Consider the following 20596-nt stretch of genomic DNA (forward strand, 5'->3'; position numbering starts at 1 on the left):
TTCCCTGGGTGGCTTGGGTTCTTAGTGGAAGTTTAGTTCAGCTTAATAGGCATTTCCTGAATCCTACCAGGTGCCTGGCAGGTGCTGAGCTGGGGACCCCGGGGTGAACCTATAGTTGGGTAAGGTGGGCAGCTAGACAGATAGGAAAGTGTGGCTCCACAGGGTGACACTGGGGCCCATGCTAACTGCTGGGCTTGGGAAAGGGGTGGGGGTGGAAACTGGCAGGGTGTTCTGGAACATTATCTATATACCTGCACTTTACAAAGCACTTTATCTGTTTGCTTGGTGTTGGCTGGTGGTGGAAAGAGTGAGTGACAGTGTGCGTGGCAGTGGGCTGGGTTAGCGTCCCTATTTCAGGGGCATCTCCATTTCAGAGGCAGAGAACCTGGGGCTCAGAGAGTGGCAAAGGCGGTTCTGGGGTTACTCGTGAGTACATAGGGGATGTGGGATTCAACCCCTGGAGCCAGCAGGGGCCGTACCTGTAGAGCCATGACTGGGACACATCTTCAGAGTGTGTGGGATACCCCAGTAGTCCCTAGCTCTCTGGACATTCCCCCATGTGGAACTCTTATCCTACTTGGTCTTGGGCAGGGGAGCACACCGCTTAGGAAGAAAGACCCCTGGTACACCCCAAACCTGACTCTTCTGGAGATCTGGGATTAATCTCCCAGCCTGGGACTTTCCTGCCTCCCACTGAGAATTGACCGTGACCCCAAAAGGCCAGGCTTTTGCCAGTCCCCAGTCCCATGCTCACGACACCTGCAGACAGGCTGTCATCGGGGGGTCCTCACAGAAACCTGAGGACCCCTGGCCAAGGGGTCATCTCCAGCTTTTCTCCCCAGTTCCCAGCACAGCACCAGCACTGGACGAGCGCCTGATGGGTGTTCGGTGATCTGGCTTCAAAGCCCATTTAGCCCTGGGCTAAGCTCAGCACACAGGCATCCCCTGCCTGGGTCCAGGGGTGGACGTGTGCCTGCATTGATGTGCGTGCACTTGTCTGGACATGTGGCTGGGAGCCTGTGAGTGTGCGTGTGTGTGCGGGCCTGTGCTTGTGGGTGTGCGTGGCTGTGAGTGACAGCTGATGGGGAGCGCCTGAGAGTGAGAGGCAGAGTGGGTCTCTCCCCAATCCCAGACGCCCTGAAGGCGAAGTCGGTGTCCCCTCCCCACCCAGTCCTGCTCCATGGAATCAACCATGTCCTGTGCCCCTATGACTTGGCCCACTGGCCCGTCTCTGTCCAGTTCCCTTAGTCCCCTCCCTTCCCCCTCCCCCTCCACCCCATTGCCTCTCTTGGACTCTGCAGCTGGAGTTTGATCCAGGCTGCTACCTTGGGTTGAGGGTCCCTCACCCCCATGCCCTCCTACTCAATGAACTTCTACCTCCTCTGCCCTGGAGTACCCCAACCCCAATTTATCCCCTTGCCTGGATGGAGAGACAAGCATGGGTTGAGCCAGGGGTGGGCTGCATCCTGCCTGCAGCCTCCCAGGTCTCCCCAGCCTCCCCAGCTGCTGCTTGGGGCCTCAGCCACCCACCCACTGGCACCGGCCAGGGACTTTGGCTGGGGACTTCAGGATCAGACGGGGCCTCCCAGGCCCTTCAGCCATGTCCACGCCAGAGCCTCAGACTCTGAAGACGCCGGGGACACACCAGCCTCCAGGTCAGTTCCTGCCCTGCCCCGCGCCACCTCTGCTTATCTCAGGTGATGCCTCTATCTGATGCCTGAAATTCAGAGGTGAGATGTTTGTCTTCCTAATGCACTTTAACACATTTATTTGAATTGAAAAGTGACAAGAAACGACAAATGGCTTTTTCTAGTCTGGCCAATTGGTTTGGTTTGCCCATGAGGTTGAGAGTAGCTATTCCTTCTCATTGAAATGAGCTAAATCTACAGCTCTGAGTTTTTACCTGGTGTCTGTATAAACATAAATCGGATGTATCTTACACCACGTATAAGAGGTTGTATATGTTGCAACTCTAAATTTGGTGTGAAAAAGTTGAGTTGGCAATTAAAAAATGGGCTGGGGGATCACAAGACACCTGGTTTTTAGAAATTCTTTGGTGGGGTGAGCAAGCAGAAATGCTTGCTGAGCACTGGTGTGGATGGCCATAGGTCCTTGCTGGCAAGGCTTGCAGCCTTGGTGACTGTTCGCCCAACTGCTTTCTCCCAACTGTGAACATGACTGATGTTCACATGACAAATGGCGGTTGTGTGGGGGGCTGTTGAGCTAGGTGCTAAGCTGGGCTGCAGCTGTCCAGTGCCCACTTCACATCTTGCCTTGATCCTACATCATAGGGTTCTTCCTCCTCCCACCTTGTCTTTGGGGGTGGTGGGGAAAGGGGTATCCATTTCATGCATACCTTCACCATGGACTCCATCATCCAGCTCTCATCACCCAGGGCTGTGTCCATGACACCTGCAACTCATCCTTCGATGTGGGCTAGGTGGTCCTGGCCTGCCACCTCCTCCTCCCACTTGACCGCTGCCATCCTGCACAGCATCTCATCTCTGTCACTGCACACTGGCCAGCCCGGTCTCCGTCGCTCACCTCATCTCCATCTTCGCTGCTGGGTCTCTGGCCTCCAGGGCCTTGTACATGGTAGGCTTTCATCCCTTCATTGCACAATCGGTGAAGGTCTGCTGTGTGCCAAGACTCGTATCAGGTTTCAAGTAGCTGGACATTGTCCTTGGGAACCCATGCCTTGGGGAGACATGTGCGACCACCGGTTGGCACTGGCGCTGCGCAAAGACTTCCCGGGGGATGGGGGTCAGAGAGAGGCGAGACTGGCCCTGCAAGGGGGACTCTGGGATGGGGCTTGGGGAGAGGCCAGCTGAACCTCTTTCCCCCCAGGTTGCAGCCGGGATCTCAGAAATGGTGCCAGGTGTCCAGGCCTTTCTGGCTTAGGCCTGGGCTCCTTGCTCTGAAGACCTGAGGAAGCCATGGTTTTCTGGATCAGCTTCCTTGCTGTGCACTCCATGGGAGACCATCTAATCTAACCCCCAATCCTCTGATGTGGTCCCAGTGTTCACTTTTTCAGATGGTGAATGCAGTGCTCAGGCAGGTTCCCCAGTGATCCATTGCCAGGACTTAGAGGCAGGATTAAGGGCCAAATTTTATGCCATCTCCACCCAAAGTTAAATGAATGAATGAATGAATGAATGACATTATCAACAAAGTAGCTTCTGGAGATTTTTGGCAGTGTTATAGAAAATGGTTTGTCTTTGGGACCTTCATCACCCCCAATCAACAGGCCTTCACCCCCGTCCTTTGCCCTCAGCCGTATCTGCCCAGGACGTTACAGCAATATGTTGTTGGCTGACAGGCTCTTAATCACAGCCATCTTATGGGGCCTTCTGCTTGTGGAACTGAGAATATGGCTTCCAATGATTAGATTTCTTATTTCAGCATCTGTGTCAGGGTCAGACCTTTCTGTAACAGTCCATGAAACTGTGCCGTGCACTTCCTGCCTGAATCTGTGCTGTCTCTCCAGTACAGCAGTTCTGAGCCAGGATGTCTTTCTTCCTGGGAGAGAGGACACCCCTTTGGGCAGATAATCTCAGAGCTCCTTTATGAGGTGTTTCCTGAAGGCTGGGTGCAAAGGAAGAAGACCTTAGCGAGGAACAAGGCTGAGTGGAAGAAATAGTGTGGCAGTGTTGATTTTCAGGCCTGTTTCTGTAGTTTCTGGGTCTCCTTGCTGGGCCCTTGCCCCTGTGGGGCCTCTGTGAAATCTATCCATCCTTCCACCCACTCATCCATCTACCCACCCATCTATCCATTCACCCATCCACCCCCCATCCATCCATCCGCCAGCCATCCATTTCACCCATCCACCCACCTACCCATCCCTCTACCCACCTATCCATCCACCCACCCACCCACTCATCCATCCATCCATCTACTCACTACTCATCCATCCATCCACCCATTCATCCATCCATCTATCCATCCACCCATCCATCCATTCTCCCATCCACCCACCCATCCACCCATTAACCAACTATCCATTCATCCCTCCATCCATCCACTCACCCACTCACCCTCCATCCGCCAATCCATCTATCCACCTACCCACCCACCCACTCATCCATCCATCCAGCTAAGATTCTCTGAGTGCAGAGTGATGGTTTAGTGTGATTTGTGTGACATGAATGGCATAGGCTTTGAAAAGAGGATCTGGGCTCTGTACCTACTAGTTGTGTGTTCACAGGCAGGTAACTTGACCTTGTTGAGCCTCAGATTCCCCTAGAACTTGGCAGGTATTTCTAGGTATGCTTGTTACTCTGCAGGCACTTAGTAACCTGTGGCTGTTTATTATCACAATTATCATTGGGATCCTAACAGTTGGTGCTGGGCAATGGGTATGGGTGGTTTGAGAAAGACAAAGAAGGCTAGGATGTCCCTTTGCCTGCAAGGAGGTCGCAATCTAGCCGGAGATACAGACATTGACAGTGCCCTAGATTTGGGCAACAGGGCAGCTCAGGGCAGGCTACAGTTCTGCAGAGGCAAGGGGAAGCAGGAGGGCCAAGCAGAAGGCAAAGAGGAAGGGTTCCAGGACCCAGGTGTGGTCTGGTCAGCTTTGGGCAGAGGGAAGGTTCAACTGTTGCCTAGGTTGAGAACATTAGGAGATGAGGCCACAGGAAAGGAGGAGGAAGATGGAGCTATGAAGGAAGCCACCCAGGGTGGTGGAGCTGTGGAGAGAGGTGGTAGCATGGAAAAAGGGGTGTGTAGAGCCCCTTATATCCTACCCTGCTCAGTGGCACATGGCAGGAGTGGTCCCTCAATGCCCTGACTTGCTGCAGAGGAACTCTGGAGGGCCATGTGTCCACCAAGAGAAGGGAGGGGCCAAAGAAGGAGAGGAGACCCCATCGCCATGTGGCCAGAGGAGAAAGGTTTGGTGATGGGTGGAGGGTGGTGGGAGAGAACGAGGGACGGAGAAGACAGTGATTATTTGGCTTGCTGGTATGAATGGTCTTGCAGGGCCAAGTGCAGATGGTCAAGCGTCCATTGTGGGAATTGACAGAGTTTGGACTGTCCATGAAGATTCTGGATTTCTACGGGCATTGGCCTGTGGGTGGGCAGAGAGTTGGTGAAACTTTGGATGTCTTAAAGGCCCCTTCAGAGACTCCTACCACTCCCCATGGGAGGGACTTCTCCCTGTTGGATGTTGGTGAGGACGAAATCTCCCATGTGCATGTCATGCTGAGCCCTCTCTACCTGCTAGCCCCACCTCCCAATTCTCCTTAAGAGAACGTGGTTTCCCTCCATGCACTCCTTCAGGGCATTTTACACCATTAGGTCATTTGTTCAGCAAATATTTATTGACCCTTTGCCGTGTGCCAGACTTGTGTGTCTGTGGGAATGTGCCGCTGCCGTGGGTGTTCCGGGGCTTACGGTGAGTCTCACAGCCAGGGAGAGTGACTGAGTGACTGAGAAGGCAGCGCAGGAGTGAAGAAACCCTTCAAGTTCCTGCTGGGCTCAGTGAGTTCCGGTGTCAGTCCCAGAAATGCCCCTGGTAGTCCCATTTCACTAACGCAGAATGCCAGGCTTGGGAGATGTCCAGAGGTAGGGAGCCTAAGAGGGGGTGGGACTAATCCCCCCAGCACATCCCCCTGCACCAGCATCAGGTTTGCTCCCCCGAGTTCTTTTTGTACATACACCTGCCTTCCCATTCCTTGGGGTCTCCAGTTTAGGGAATCCAGGCTCTGGCCATAACTGGGAGGGGCTTGGGAGGCATGAAGAGGCAAGGACAGAGCAAGGTGAGGCAGGTAAGTGTGTGGCAGGTGCTGTAGCTGTTGTAGGTACATGACAGGTACGGGCAGGTGCAGCAGGTATCTCAGGTACATGGCAAGTGAGGGCAAGTGCAGCAGATATCACAGGTACATGGCAGGTGAGGGCAGGTGCGGGCAGGTGCGGGCAGGTGCAGCAGGTGTTGGAGGAAAGGACAGGCATGGCAGGTGCCACCTGGGCTGGCTGTCTCTTGCTGTCGCTGCGCTAACCACTAGCAGCAGGCGCCCACCCGCCGTCCTGGGCGCTTGCACCGCGCTTCCAGGAGGAGGGTCGCGGCCCGTAGGCAGTAGGTGGGGGGTGGGAACGGCTTCATACAGGAGTTGATGTACAGTTATCCAGCTCCTATATGATGCCTTTCTTCATCCCCTTCGACCACGCGCAGCAGCGCCGGACCCTCCTCTGCACGCTGTCTGGCTGCACTGGGGTGTGTCCTCCTGCATGCTCCTCTGCCAGGCTCTTCCTGGCATGCTCCGCGGGCTCTTTCTCTCTCTTCCGCAGCTCTCGAGTACCTTGAGGGGAGGGCCTGGGGCTGGGCCATCTCAAGACCCCTCCTTGGAGGGGGCAGGCTCTCCCTGCGGTGGAGTGCTCCTGGAGCTGGGCTTGGGGTCCACCTCTGCCCACCCTGGGGCATCTCCCGTGATGGGGCAGCCTGGCAGCTCTCCCCGGGAGCCCTCCGAGAGGACCCGGCTCACGGGACGGGGCGGAGGTGGGAGAGAGGGCGCCCCTGTCTCCAGGCCTGGGAGGGGAGCTTGGACGGAGGGGAGCCTGGACAGAGCAGAGCAGACCCGTGCCCTGGGAAGAGGGGGTCTCCTTGAGGGGCCTTCGCCTCTATGCAGGACTCTTAAATGACCAGGAGGCGAAGGCCCCTCACAGGCGGCCTCTGAGTCTCTCCCAAATCAGCTCCTCAGGGAGCTTTCCTATCTTCCCAGGCTCTCCTAACTTTTAGCAGTCACCCCCACTCTTCCCCTCATGCCAGCCCTGTCCAAGCCAGGAGAACAAAGACGATAGACCAGGAATATAAACAGCTGGCATGCAGGTGGACTTCTGGTCCATGGACCGTCATTTTTTGGAACCCCCCCCCCCCACTAATTCTGGGCCTATGCATGGAGGGAGGGGCCTGCCTCGAGCCCCCGGGCTCCTGGAATCTTATTAACTCCATTAACCAGTCACCGCAGCCGGCCCAGGCGCCACACCACAGACCGTAGTGCAGGGGGCGGGAGGGAGGCCTGCCCGCACCACAGGCCGCTAGGGTAGATGGGACTCCACCATGGACCCTGTCCCCCCACCTCCCCGCCCCCTCCCCCACCCCCCTGCTCCCCCCTCCTTACTGTCTCCTTCCTCCCTTCTGCCCTCCCCAGCCTGCCTCCTCCCCCTGCCCACCTTTCACCCGTCAGCATCGGGATGGATGTGCTAGTTTTTGAGGAGACGAAGGAGGCCTTCCAGGTGAGGGACAGCTTGAGCTGAGCTGGGAATGGTGGGTGTGCACCTGGGGGTGAGTGCGCACCTGGGGGTGAGTGTGCTGGGTACAGTGGGGTCGGGGCAGGACATGAGGCAGGGAAGGTGGAGGTCCTGTCATGGAAGGTGTCGGTGGCAGGTCCGGGATGGTGGTGTCGCCAGAGGTGGATGTGGAAAGTGGATTTTTACAGCCGCCTGCTCCCCTGCTTTGGTCTGATCTCGGTGTGTATATGATGTGACGGCACCTAGGGAGTAATGGCTGTGAAACAATGGAAATGACCTTTCTGGTTTTGTCCCCATACCACTGTGTACGCTTGCCACCTGGGGCTATGGCAGGTCAGGCTGTGTGCTCCCCCGGGCTTGCACCCTCGTCGTGGCCTCGGGGAAATCCAGCTGTGGGTAACAGGAGCCATGAGAGGCCCAAGCAGGGGATCCATGTGGTCCCAAAGACCTCTCAGAGAGACCTGGCTGGCTGACGGGCCGGGGTGGTGTGGAGGGATGCCGAGCCCTCAGCCTGTCCCTGGAGAGAAGACACTGTCGGGGGCTGTCCTAGGCAGGGGAGGGCTGTGAAATATTTCACTCAAGAACAAATGCAAACCAAAACTGTCTTAGGCAAATTTGGACATATAGACACCTTGCTGACATACCCTCTTCAGTGAGACTTTTTGTGTCAGTCATCTGTTAGGAGGAACAAAACAAAGTATCTCTTCAGGGATAGCGAAGAGGGCCCCTGCCCTTCTGCCCTTGTTTTCTGGGGAGAGTGAGATGAGAGGAAGCTCAAGACGGAGCAGGTGGCCCTTCTGAGCTGTGGAGTGTGAAGGAAACCAGGTCTGCAGTTTCCTAACTGGGCTGACCGTCAGCCTCTACCCCAGGGCCGGATCCAAAGTCCAAGCAGCCCTCTCCCACCCACCCCCTCCCTGCCTCTCCCCTGTGTCTCAGGCCCAGGTGTCTGAGCTCACCTGAGCTTGGGGGGAGGGTACGCGCATCAAAGGGTAGACAGAATCCAATGCATTGGGGTGTCCTGGGGTCCAAGGGCTTCGTGGGGGTCCCAGGACCCTCATGTTGAACCAACTCCCTGTGTGTCCCTGTGGGTGCCTGAGGGGCTCACTTTGAGAACCATCCTCCATCCCTGGCTCTTGTTTTTTCTTTGCCTGGCCTGCCGTTGCTGTTCTGAACTTTGGATCTTCGGGGACTGCTGAAGCCCACTTCTGTGGCGGGCTAGGGTAGGGTGCCATGGGTTTTATGCGCAGTTGGAGACTTCAGAGATGCAGTCTCTGGTTTGGTTCTGGAGGACCGCAGTCGAGGCCAGGGGCAGGGTGGTGGCCTGGATCTGACCTTCCCTCCGATGGCCTTGGGGTGGCAGCACGCATCCCTGGGCCCAGCAGCAGGGCCTGGGGCAGGATGGGAGCAGGAGCGCCCAGGGCCCGGCCTGACCTGCTCTCACTTTTGGGAGTGGGCTGGGGCTGTCCACGGCAGTGGAGGAGTCCTAGAGCTGCGGCTCCAGCCCGACTGCAGGAGCTGGCCCAGGCCACACTGGACCCGAGCGGTAAGTAGCTGCCTGCGCAGTGTGGGGCTTGCACGTCCCTGGGGCTGCTGGGGTGGGCCGCCCTGGGCTGTGTGCGTGGAGTTGCCTGGGAGCAGGAGGGGAGGGCGCTGCAGCGGTGGTTGGCTCGGCTTCTCAGGGGCGACCTGGGGGAAGGTGTAGGGGCAGGGATGGGTGGGTGCATGGAAGGCCCCTGGGGCCCATGAATGTGTTGGGGTACTCCACCCTGAGCTGCCAGGGGAGGCAGGGGGCTGTCTTGATTTTACTTCTTTTGCATGGCTGGGAAGGCATAACTCATTGTTGCCTAGCATTCACTTCCTTTTCTGTTTCAGGAGAGAAAGGGTTTGTTTTGTGTTTAACTGCTTTTCCTTCAAGGTGGAGGCATGGCAACTCAAGCTTGTCTCTGTGTCTTTGGTCTGGGGGCTGCTGGGTGGAGGTGGAGCTCTGGCTTTGGGCAGAGGTCCCAGGGGACAAAGACTTTGCTTTGTGCCAATAGCCCCAGTTGTGTGAGTGACTATATGTGTGACCGTGTGTGTGAGTGTGAATGACCAGGGGTGCGCTTGCACACACACGAGTGTGTATCACTCACTGCATGTGTGAGTGACCGTGAGTGTGTGTGGGTTCTCCCTACCTCCCCAAGTGATTGACTTAGGGGATTTGGAAGCCCCAGGAATAGCATATCTCAGCCCAGAGGGGATTTTAGAGCCAAGGGCCCCTGGGGGGCATGTCTTGTCACCCTTGCAGCTCCCCTCCCCCTCAGTGCCCCCCACTGATGGGAAAGCAGGCCAGGACCATCTCCTGACCCCAGAGCAGCTGGTCTCAGGGACCAGCGCCGTCTGTGACTACTCCTTAGGGGGGCCTTGGGGTTCCCACCACTAAGACCTTGACTTATAACCAGGGGGCCCTGCCAGGGATCTTGTGGGGTTTCCTCTTGGGGCATAGTGTGGGGTGGACAGACAGACAGACGTGGTGCCCAGGGGCCACCACAGTGTCAGTTCTATGTGGGGGTCTTTCCCTGAACCCCCATAACCACAGCTGAGCAGGGTAGGTGGAGAAGCCCAGGGTGGGGCTCAGGCCCAGTGGAAGGGCCCTCAGCCTGGCTCTGTCCCCATCTTGCCCCATGGTCACCCAGGAAGCCCATGGCAGGATCTGTGGCCCATTTGAGTCCTCCCAGCAAGCATCATCCAGGCTAGGCAGGCAAGCTCTGGCTGAGCCCCTGACCTTTGAGCCAGGAGATCTGTTCAGTGGTCTCATGGTGCCACTGTCAGGGGCAGACTCCAGGGCCGAGAGGGAATATTGTGCAGGCACCTCGGCATTGTCACCCCCAGCTGAGGCTCAAAGCTCTACCTGATGGGAGGTCACTGGAGCCCTCTGCCCATCCCTGGGTGCCCAGGCTTGCTGGAGTAGGGGAGGACTGGGCAGGGGAGTGCCTCCGGCTCCAAGGGGCGCTTGGTCAGCAGGTGCTGGACGGTCAGATGTGTGAGCCCTGAGCAAATGCTTGAGTGCCCACCTTACCCGCCCCAGGTTCTCACCAGGCCCTTTTGCCACTTTCAGGGCACAGTGGCCCTCTGAAATGGGAACCAGGTCTTTTCCCCTGGGTGGGGACTCTTGCCCCAAAGCTAGGGTTCCTTGGCTCTCCAGCTCTTCAAATTGAGGGGCAACAGACCACGGCCTGCCCATCACCTCGTGCCGCATGTAGGGGCTTGGATTCCTGGGCTCCCTGCTCCAGAGTCATCAGGAAGGCAGCTCACACTCCAGGATGAACCCATGTGGGAGGGGCACCGACAGTTAGCTGCGGAGGGCTGGGGAGCTCCCAGGGCAGAGTAGCAGCTCTGGGGTATGGTCATCTTCAAGGAGGTGGGGGACAGGTCTCCTGCTGGCTTGCCAGGCCCCACCTTGTTGGGGTGCTTCAGGGGACAGCCCAGTGCTGGTCTCAGAAAACCAAGTATTTCTTGCCCTACTCTGCCTGCCCTTCCGCCCTCCTTCCTGTCCCCCACTCTTCCTTCCCTCTCCCTCCTCCCCTGTTTGCCCCCCAGTCTTCTTTTCCTCTCCCTCCTCCCCCCTGCCTGCCCTCCATTCTTTCTTCGCTCTCCATCCTCCTGCCTGCCATCCCCTACTCATCCTTCCCTCGCCTTCCTCCCCCTGGCCTGCCCCCCTACTCTACTTTCTCTCGCCTTCTTCCCTCTTGCCTGCCCCCCACCCCACCTTTACAGAACAAATCACAAAGCCAGGTAGTTTTTATTCTGCTTTATTATGGGGTTGGGAAAAGATCAAAGAGGAGGGAAGGGAGTGGGGAGGGGAAAGGTCTCCTCCCCGTGGCAAGAGCTGGGTTTGGCACAGTCCGGGGCTGTATCTTGGGGCTTGGCCAGCATCTCTCTGGAACTGCCCCCCCTGTGTCCCAGGCCCCTGGCCCCACACTGTCTGGCTGTCAAAACTGGGAAGGAGAGGGAAAGCCCCCGAGTGAAGCTCCCCCCACTCGGTGTCCTGTGACTCTGGTCTCCCGGATGTCCTGGAAATATCAGTTGTGGCAAGCCTGGTAAGAAAGTCCTGGAACATCTGTGGTTCCAAGGAGTGGCAGTGTCCAGGTAAGAGCTAGAACGCAGGACAGCTCTCAGGGCCAGTGGAGTGTTGGGTGCGGGAAGCAGACCGCTGGGATGTGGGCTTGCCTTCCAGGTGGGACTTGGGGAGGGGGGCAGCAGGGAGGGACAGCGGGCTGGAAGGGACCCAGCAGCTCAGGAGCCCAGGAGCACCGGTGATGGAGGTAGAAGTCAGTGGAGCACCCGAGGTTAGTGTCCCAGGATGACATTGGGTGGCTGGCCACCACCACATCTGCTTGCTTGGCTGCATCTGCTGCACTTGCTTCTCACCTGGCCTGGGGCCCTGGGCTTATTTCTGCTCATCGCTGCTTTGCCCTCTCATTGTCTTGCTCCCAGTTGCGCGCCTGGGACCTGGAGAATTAAGACGGGGGATGGTGTAGCCCTGAGGCTGCGCTGGGTCTCTGGTGATTCCATGGTCCATTGGTGCTGATGAAACTGCCACTGGATGATGGTTGGAGCTGTGGTGGCCCTTCATGAGCAGCTTTCCCTTGGGTCGGGAGTGGCAGGAAGGGGCCTCCGGGTCTGAGCTAAGCAGGTTGGAGGGAGAGTCTCTGGGTGCACTGGGAGTGAAGGAGTAGAGTGGGAGCTTTCAGTTGAGGTCGGTGTCTCCATCGTCATCAGACGGTCCTTCTGGCCTGGCTCTTTCCGCCATCTGGCCGGGTTGCACCACCCAGACCAGGCCGGCCTGAACCTGGGCCTGGAGCACGTGCAGGGCATGGGCCAGGGCCCCGGCCGCCAGCCTCCCGTGGAGCAGGTCTGGCTGCCCATGCGCCACACGGATGTAGAGCAGCCTGTCGTTGACAATGGCAAGGATCTCAGGGTCCAGGTGGGGGCACCGTCGGGGCAGCAGGGTGTGGGTGGCATGGGTGGGTGGTGTCCCTGGCCCGTCGTCGTCCTGCTCGTCCTGCGGGGTGTCTTGCAGGCCGTCATGCAGGCCACAGTGACGGTAACGTTGCAGGTCGTCTTGCAGGGCTTCCCGCGAGACGTCTTCGTCGCCAGCGACGTGCGGTGCCAGGTGGCGGGTGGCGTGCGGCCCCGGGCGGCCTCCCACTCGGGGGGCAACGCTGACCCCAAAGAGCGCGCGCAGCGTCAGCCAGAAGCCGGGCGTGAGCCGCAGACCCTGGCGGGCCTGGGGGCGCAGGGCGTTTTGGCGCCAGCGCCTGGGGCCCAGGAACAGCTCGGCTATGTCGTCGGCTGGGATGGCGCCGGCTTCCACGAGCGGGGGTATCTGGGCGAGGAGCTGGGCGATGGCTGCGGTGAAGTCGCCTCTGGCGATGCGTGCCGGGTCCGGGGTGAGCCGCGGAGGGCGTCGGGGCGGGGGCGGGGCCGCTCGGCAGGCTCCGGGCGGGGGCGCCGGCAGCAGGGGCAGCCGCTGCTTGAGCTTGAGCAGCAGGAGGAAGGCGGCCAGGGCCAGGGTGCGGCGCCACATCGCCAGGCTGCGGAAGAAGGTCAGGATGGCGGCCCTGATCTGCACCGTGCTGAAGTGGGACAGGAAGCGGTGGAAAATCCGGTGGATGGGGAGCTGCGCGAGCTGCTCCAGCTGGGGGTCCTGGCCGCTGGGCTCACCCTGGACGCCTTCGCTCTCCTCTTCCTGGGGTCTGGGTAGGGTCCCGCCTGTGGCCAAGATCATCCGGGAGCGAGGGTCGGTGACATGCCGAAAAGCTCCCAGGTTGAGGCTCCTCGCGGGCAGCTGAGGCCGGCCACCCTCTTGCTTGGGCCGCTCCATGACGTCAAAGTGGAAGTGGGAGAAGAAGACGACCCAATGGCCGGGGAGAAGTACGGTGAGCCTGTCATTATTCAGAGAGGCTAGATCCTCTGTTTTGAGAAGGATCATGATGGGCTCCTCGGTGTTCTCCAGGTAGCGACACCACACCGTGAAGGCAGCCCAGATGGGGAGGAGCTTCTTCTGCAGGCCGGAGTACTCGGTCTGCTCGCTAGGGGCCAGGGTGCGGGAGTAGAAGGCGCAGGGCACCACCTTGCCCGTCTGCTCATCTATCTGGATCAGGGAGGCGTGCAGGGCCGCCCTGGTGACGCCGGCTTCTAGGTAGAAGGGGTGCTGGGGCTTGGGGTGGTGCAGGAGGGGCGCCTTGCGGAAAGCCCTCTTGAGGCACTCGAAGGCCTCCTGCTCCTCGGCCCCCCACGAGAAGCTCTGGCCGCCAAGCAGCTGGCGCAGCAGGGGGTCGATGATGTCCATGAAGCGCTCCACAAAGTGGCGGTAGGGGTAGATGAACTCGATGAGGTGTCGCAGGGCAGTCTTGGAGCCGGGGATAGGGTACCCCGTCACGGTGGTCACGATACTTTTGTTCAGCTTCACCCCTTTGGGGGTGATGACGAAGCCCAGGAACTCGATGGTCTGCCGGTGGAACTGGCTCTTGTCCAGGGAGCAGTAGACGCGGTGGTGCCGGAAGCGCACCAGGACCTGGCGGACATGCTGGGGATGCTGCTCCTGGCTCATGGAATAGATCAGGACGTCCTGCCCATAGGAGAGCACAAAGAAACCCAGCATGTCCTTGAGAATAAAGTGAATCACGCTCTGAGGGATGACAGGGTCTGGGGATAGCTTGAAAGGCTTGTAGCTCTCCATCCCCTGTGGCTCGAAACCGAACGCTGCTCTCCATACATCTTCTGCTTGGTGTACATTCATGCTTTCCTCCACGATGGTCCCACGCAGCTCCAGCTTCGTGAACCATGCGGCTCCGTGTAACTGGTCAAACAGTTCTGGAATCATCTGTATGTAGTCCTGTCTGTTGGTCAGCATGTCTTGCGGGTCCCAGAATTCATCCTGTAGCCTGGCTCTGTCTTGCATCCCAGCACCCACAGGTTCCCAAGGTGCAGTGGAGGGACATTCGTAAAAGATCTCTCCGTGATCACTGTCTCCAGCCTGCTGAAGCTCAGAGGGCTCTGATTCAGAAAGATCATCGGATCCGTCTGAGCTTGGCTGGTCGGAAGTCTCATCATCTGCTTCTCTCGGGTTAAACACGTCGGCCAGGTCGGAGTATGGGGGCGGCAGTCCGGGCAGCAGGCTCAAGCCTTGTCTCTCCAGCGCGATGCATGGCGGGGGTGGGCGCAGGCAGTTACGCAGGCAGTAGGGAGAATGGAAGGCACAGCGGCCTTTGATCCAGTCCACCTCGGGGGCGTGGACCCGGAGCCAGTCGATGCCTAAGATCACGGAGAAGTTGGGTGAAGGAACGATGTCGAACTCGAGGGACTCCTGGTGGTTCTGGTGGATGCATACCAGGGGCTCGGTGTAGAGCCAGACGGGCTCGTTGCCGATCAGTGAGCCGTCCACGGTCTGGACCACCTGGGGGTAGGGCCTCTCATAGAGCTCGACGTAGTGCTCTTGGGCAAACCTCTCGTCCATGAAGTTGCCACCTGCGCCTGAATCCACCAGGGCCTGGACTGCGACGCTGTGGTAGGGGTTCACCCTCACCATGAGCAGCAGGAAGATGTGGGCTCGGTCGATATTGGGGTGGACATCGCTGGTCAGCCAGCTGCTCACCATCCACCTCTCAGGAGAAGGTGAGTCGATCCAGGTTCGGTTCCGTGGGCGGGCCTCGGGGGGCAATCTGAGCAGTGCCCTCCTCTCTGCCAGCTTCTCTTCTATCTGCAGGATGACCGTGATCAGGCTATCCAGAGAGGCTGGCTGGGGGACCCGGAACAGATAGTGCCTGATGTCCTCGTTGAGCCCCTGGCACAGGTGTGCCTGCAGGACTTCGTCTGGCCAGCCTAAGGTGGGTATCAGGCTCTGGAACTCCGTGATGTAGGCGATGGCGGGGCGGTCCCGCTGCCTAATGGCGAACATGGCCTCTTCAGCCAGACGTACCGCCTGGCGGTACTCAAATGCATTAGACATGGCCTCCAGGAAGCCTGGGAAATCTTCTACCAGGGGGTGGGTGGCCTGCAGCATGACCTTGGCCCATTCCAAGGCCAAGCCCGAGAGGTGGCTGACGATGTACCCAATGCGCAGCCGGTCATTGGTGTACAGCCGGGGGTAGCTCTGTAAGACCAGTTGGCAGAACACTATGAACTCCCGGTACTCTCTGCGGTCTCCAGTGAAGAGCGCGGGGAAGGGCAGATGGCTCAGGGTGATCCCATTGGTCACGATCTCTTCTGCTATTTGCTGTTCTCTGAGGTTTTGCACGCGGAAGTACAGCGACACCATGCATCGCATGATGGCCGCCACCTCCTGGTCTTCGGGAAGCTGCTCCACTCTGAACGGAATCAGGTCAGTGTTGCGCTCTTCCCCTCCCTGGGTTCCAGGTGGGCTTCCTGAAGGTTCTTCCACTTCCTCAGATGCTTCGTTTTGTGGCTCCACCATCTCCTGGCGTGGACCATTGCATGACTCCTCCATGTCTTGGAGTAGGTCATTGGGTGGATCCTCTATTTCATGATGTGGGCCACTGGATGGCTCCTCCATGTCTTGGAGTAGATCAATGGGCAGCTCTTCCATTTCCTGGAGTGAGCCACTGGGTGGCTCCTTTGTTTCCTGGGCTGGGCCACTGGCCAGCTCCGTCTTTTCCTGCATTTGGCTGCCGGATGTCTTCACAGTGGTGTTGGATGAGCCCTCAGAGGACTCCATTTGTTTTGATGATGGATTCTTACGCTCCATCATCGTCTCAAATGAGTCTTCAGAGGGTTCTATCATTTCTTCGGATGAAAAGTTGTATTTTCTGAAGATGGGTAAGGTTGGGACACGCCTAGTCACCAACTGGGATGATGAAGATCAGAACCTGGGGGAAGGATGGGTTGGGGGAAAGGCAACCGTTTAGGGGTCTCCTGCCACGGAAGAATCGAGAAGCCTAACTAGCTGGAACAGAGAGAATTTGGGAGCGACTTCCCCATACCCAAGCTGGCTTCCATGGTTGGTCACTCGAGGCCACCCAAGAGAGACCGTGACTGTCTGTTATCCCCTCTTGGGCTGCCTGCTTCCCCTGGTAGATGTGAGAAATTCACAGCCCATAAATTCTGTAGAATGACCGGCCCAGAGTGGCGGCCGTGGCCGGTGGGCAGCTGGTGGAATGCACTGGTGGCTTCATTTAACGCTGGTGAACTTGCCTGCTCAGTTTTCCCTCCCACTTTTGGGCACCCGAAAAGTCACAGAGGCTGCATTTCAGCGCATCCAAAGCCATTTCTAGCAGCTCGGCGCACTGGAGCCAGCCTCCATGACTGCGGAGGCAGGAATCTTCCACAGAGAAGCCTACTGTTGAACAAGTTGGGTGGGAGAACGTGGCACCGGGGTTTGCAGCCCCAAATAGCTCTTCCCTCCCCAATTAGAAATTAGGGGTGGTGGTATAGCGGTCCGGCTTATGTGTTTTACTTTTTTCCCATAAACATTTATAAAGTCCCTACTATGTGCCGTATACTTGCATATCTGTTACTTGATTCTAACTCAGAAATTCCATCGATTTTTCTTCATCTCTTTCATCTCCTTCAATGCTATGTTCTTCCTGGCTCGAACTGTTGAAGAGGACTTCAAATAACACCCTCAAACCCCTTGTGATCTCCACTCTCCCTGGATTGCCTTCTAAATCTGTGGGAATTCAGGAACTTCAAACATTTAACCTCAGACCCACCTGTACGACCATATTTACATGCTTCTTTGATCTTACCTCCCCAAGTCCCCTTCGGGTCTCCCTTCCTCACTCTTTAACCAATGCCTTTCTCTCTGTCCCCGATTCGTTTTCCTTCTGCCCAGGGGTGTACCGAGCAGAGTTGGGCTAGGATCTTGATGGGTGTTAGAAGGCTTGGGATATATTTGAAATCTGACTGTCCTGGGAGTGATTTTGAAAAATCCAGTGAAGAATGGTTTTAATGGGCTGGGAGCTAATTTAAGGGGATGTTTTGGCTGGGGGTTATATGTGTTTTTCTCTGCCGGGGCAGAGGGAATTGAGCTCTGACTATCCAATCAATAAACTTCATGGTTACTGCTCTTGATAAATTTAATACCTTTTGTTAACGCTCCATTCTCTCCTTAGCTAGCAGACCAATCTATACATTTAAAAAAATGCATTTCCTTATGTAAAATTCTTCTTTGGCTAAAATCCCAGCTCTCCAGGAAGATACGAATTCCTGATCTGCTCTGCCTCAAAATTAAGAACACCCTGGCTCACATGACATTTAAATTTGATCATGCAGCCTCTCTGATTAAAACCTTTCACTGTTTATTTTCTGTCTACAATGTTAAATCCAAAAGCATCTGACATGTAACTTACTTAAAACCATTCTCTGGCTAAGATTTAAAGAAAGGCCTTAGGGTGATACAAAATTCTGATCACATGCCACTCCTTGATTTAAAGACTGCGATTTATAGCAGGCCATACAAATTAGGTAAAAACATCACCACCATCATCATCATCATCATTACACCAACATACACACAGCACATTGCCTTTATTAAGTCATTTTCTCTTCATAAAAGTTATGTTGATTATTGTAAACTTCCAAGTCTCTAATATATGTAAATACCAATGTTTTAGCATGAAATACACAATTTTAATCCATAAAAGTAATTCATCTGCACAGTTATCTATTGGAAATTAAAATCCCACCACATCTCACTTAAAACTGTCTGTTGGCAAAAAATTAAACTCCTTAAGTAAGATAATTTAAATGTAGATTATATCTCTCTTTAAAGAAAAGTCTATACTTCTTAGCACATTTGCAGATTTGATCGTGTATATGATCAAATCCTTCAACTTCCTGATCTTCAACCTAAAATCTTATATCCTTGGCATGTTATAAAAACCTGATCTTAGTCCTCCTTATCATGAAAGTTCAAACTTTTAACAAGATGCTTTAAAGTGAGCCCATAACTTCTCTATTTAAAACTTGGTTTTTCCATGCCTATAATATGATGTTCCATTCACTTAGCATAAAATAAAATTAGTTTTTTTCATATAATTTACCTGCAGACTGATCAATATAAAACTAAAAATCCCACTTGATCATTCTTTAAACCCTTTATTGGCTTATAATCAAACTTAGCATGATTTAAAAATTCAATCATCAAAATAAAATAAAAAGGTCACAATTCCTTACAAGACATGGGAGTCTGGTCTTGTAACTTCTGCTTAAAGTCTTATAATGTCCCTTAATTACCTATGGCACAATGTCCAAACTCGTTAGTGTAAAATGCACACTCAAAAACGTCTCTGTAGACCGTTCGATCAAACACAAAAATTTAAACATGTCACCTCCTTAAAATTCCTTGATGGCTAAGATCCAAATCCCTTAGCAATAGTACAAAAAATATGATCTGTCATTCCTCAAAATAAGGCCCAGACTTCTCAGCATGTTATGTAAATTCAATCAGAGAGCATCTCTGCAAAGACTTGCTGCTGTCTCCATATTGCAATAAAAGAGCAAATCCTCAAAGTTCAGATCAGGTAATGGGGGCTGGGGTGCCTTGGTGAAGGCCATCTGATGCTTAGCCATCGTGTGTTCATCAAATCCAGATACTTCAGCAGAAAATATGTTTTACCCTCTAATTCCTCTGTAAAGAAATGCTCAGTGGCTCACTCCTTAAAACGCTTTATTGGCTAAAACCCATGTACCTCTGCATGAGGGCTCAGAAATGAGCTCATGTCCTTTCTTAAAACTAAGTGCTGCAGATGCCATGTACTCACATAAAATCACATCTCTTTGGCATGTGATAAAAATCTGATCATATTATCTTTACTATAAAAATCTACTCTTTTTTGCTATGCAGTGATGTGAAAATTTGATCAGAGTTTTCAAAGTCTTTTTATTGCCTGCAACATAAAGCCCAACTACTTAATATAAAATACATAATTTTACCATGAAATTTATCTTCAGACTGATCTATAAACCTCCCCCCCGAATCTTACCATGTTATGCCTTTAAATCCTTTATTGGCTTAAATCCAAATGTATTAGCATGAAATAAAAATTTGATCGCGTCATCCCTTAAAATAAAATTCACACTTCCTAGTACAACATACAAAATTTGATCTTGTAACCCCACCGTAAAGTCTCATAATGTCTCTTAATGGTATGTGATGTAAAAGTCCACATACTGTAGAATAAAATGTGAATATTATTTTGTAATTTTTCTGCAGATTGTTCTATCAAGCACTAAAACTTACCAGGTCACTCCCTTAAAACTTTTTATTGGCTAAAATAAAATTCCTAGGCACGTGCAAGAATCTAATCATATCAGAGCTTCAAAATAAATCCCATATTTCTTTGTTTATTTACAGTGTTGGACATGAAACTTCCCTGATTAAAATCTTTCAACTTCTATTTCTTCAACAATCATCAGCTCTCCTTGGCATATGCCCCAAAGTCTGACTTTGGCATCTCCTCAACATAGAAAGTCCAAATATTTTAGCGTGGTACTTAAATTTATAGCTATTATTTTTCTATTTACAAGTTTTCCATATTTCTTCTCTGCAAGTACTGTCATGTTCAAAGCCATTAGCATTAAAATACATTTTACCCAGTTGTTTCTCTGCAGATTTATCTCCCACTAGCAAAAATCTCAGCATCACATTTCCTAAAACCCTTTGGGAAAAATTCAAACTCCTTAGCAACATATAACAATTTGATCCCATACTTCTCAAAATAAAGTCCAGATTTCTTTCCATAAAAACCACAGTCTATTCATGAAACTCCCACTTAAGGTCTTTTAATGCACTTTCATCACTAACAAAAATGTCTCAACATCTTACATGGTAGCCACATTTAATCATGATATTCTTAGCTTAAAACTTGTCAAATTCAAGTCGGCAACATAAAATCCAAATGCCTTGGGCTGAACTGGGAATTGAACCGAGTATTTCTCACATTGGAAATCTGTCGATGGCTCCTCGTTGCTTAGGATCTAAATTCCTTTGCATGAAGCCAAATGTTTAGCCATCTACAATTTCTAGTTTCAGTTCCTCGCCCCTCCCACAGTTGGCACCATCCCCCCAAAACATCTTGATTTTATTGTCCTGATGCCTTTCTATGTTTTTTTAAACACCTCCCTCTGCCCATAATTTATTAATTCATTCAGCAGCGTGTCTTGATTATTTTTTTTTTCTGGGCCAGGTATGGTGTTAGACACCCAGTGTAAAGAAACGGAGACAGCCCTGCCTTACAGGACAAAACCAGCCACAGGCATGGGGACATGCCCGGTGATGGATGAATGCTATGCTCGAGGTGAGCGTGGGGACCTGGGGGACGAGGCGAGGCCTTTCTCTCTGCATCTCATGAGT

The 20596-nt window shown here is 54.2% G+C and overlaps 1 protein-coding gene across 1 annotated transcript; it reads right to left on the bottom strand.

Moving 5' to 3' along the window:
- Window positions 1-11968: 11968 nt before the first annotated feature.
- On the bottom strand, window positions 11969-16175 carry RTL1 (retrotransposon Gag like 1). Its single transcript, XM_077122315.1, has one exon. It carries the CDS (start codon window positions 16022-16024, stop codon window positions 11969-11971), a length of 4056 nt encoding a protein of 1351 aa, XP_076978430.1. The 5' UTR covers window positions 16025-16175.
- Window positions 16176-20596: the final 4421 nt, after the last annotated feature.

Source organism: Tamandua tetradactyla, chromosome 12 (genome assembly GCF_023851605.1).
Source record: "Tamandua tetradactyla isolate mTamTet1 chromosome 12, mTamTet1.pri, whole genome shotgun sequence".
Lineage (NCBI taxonomy): Eukaryota > Metazoa > Chordata > Mammalia > Pilosa > Myrmecophagidae > Tamandua > Tamandua tetradactyla.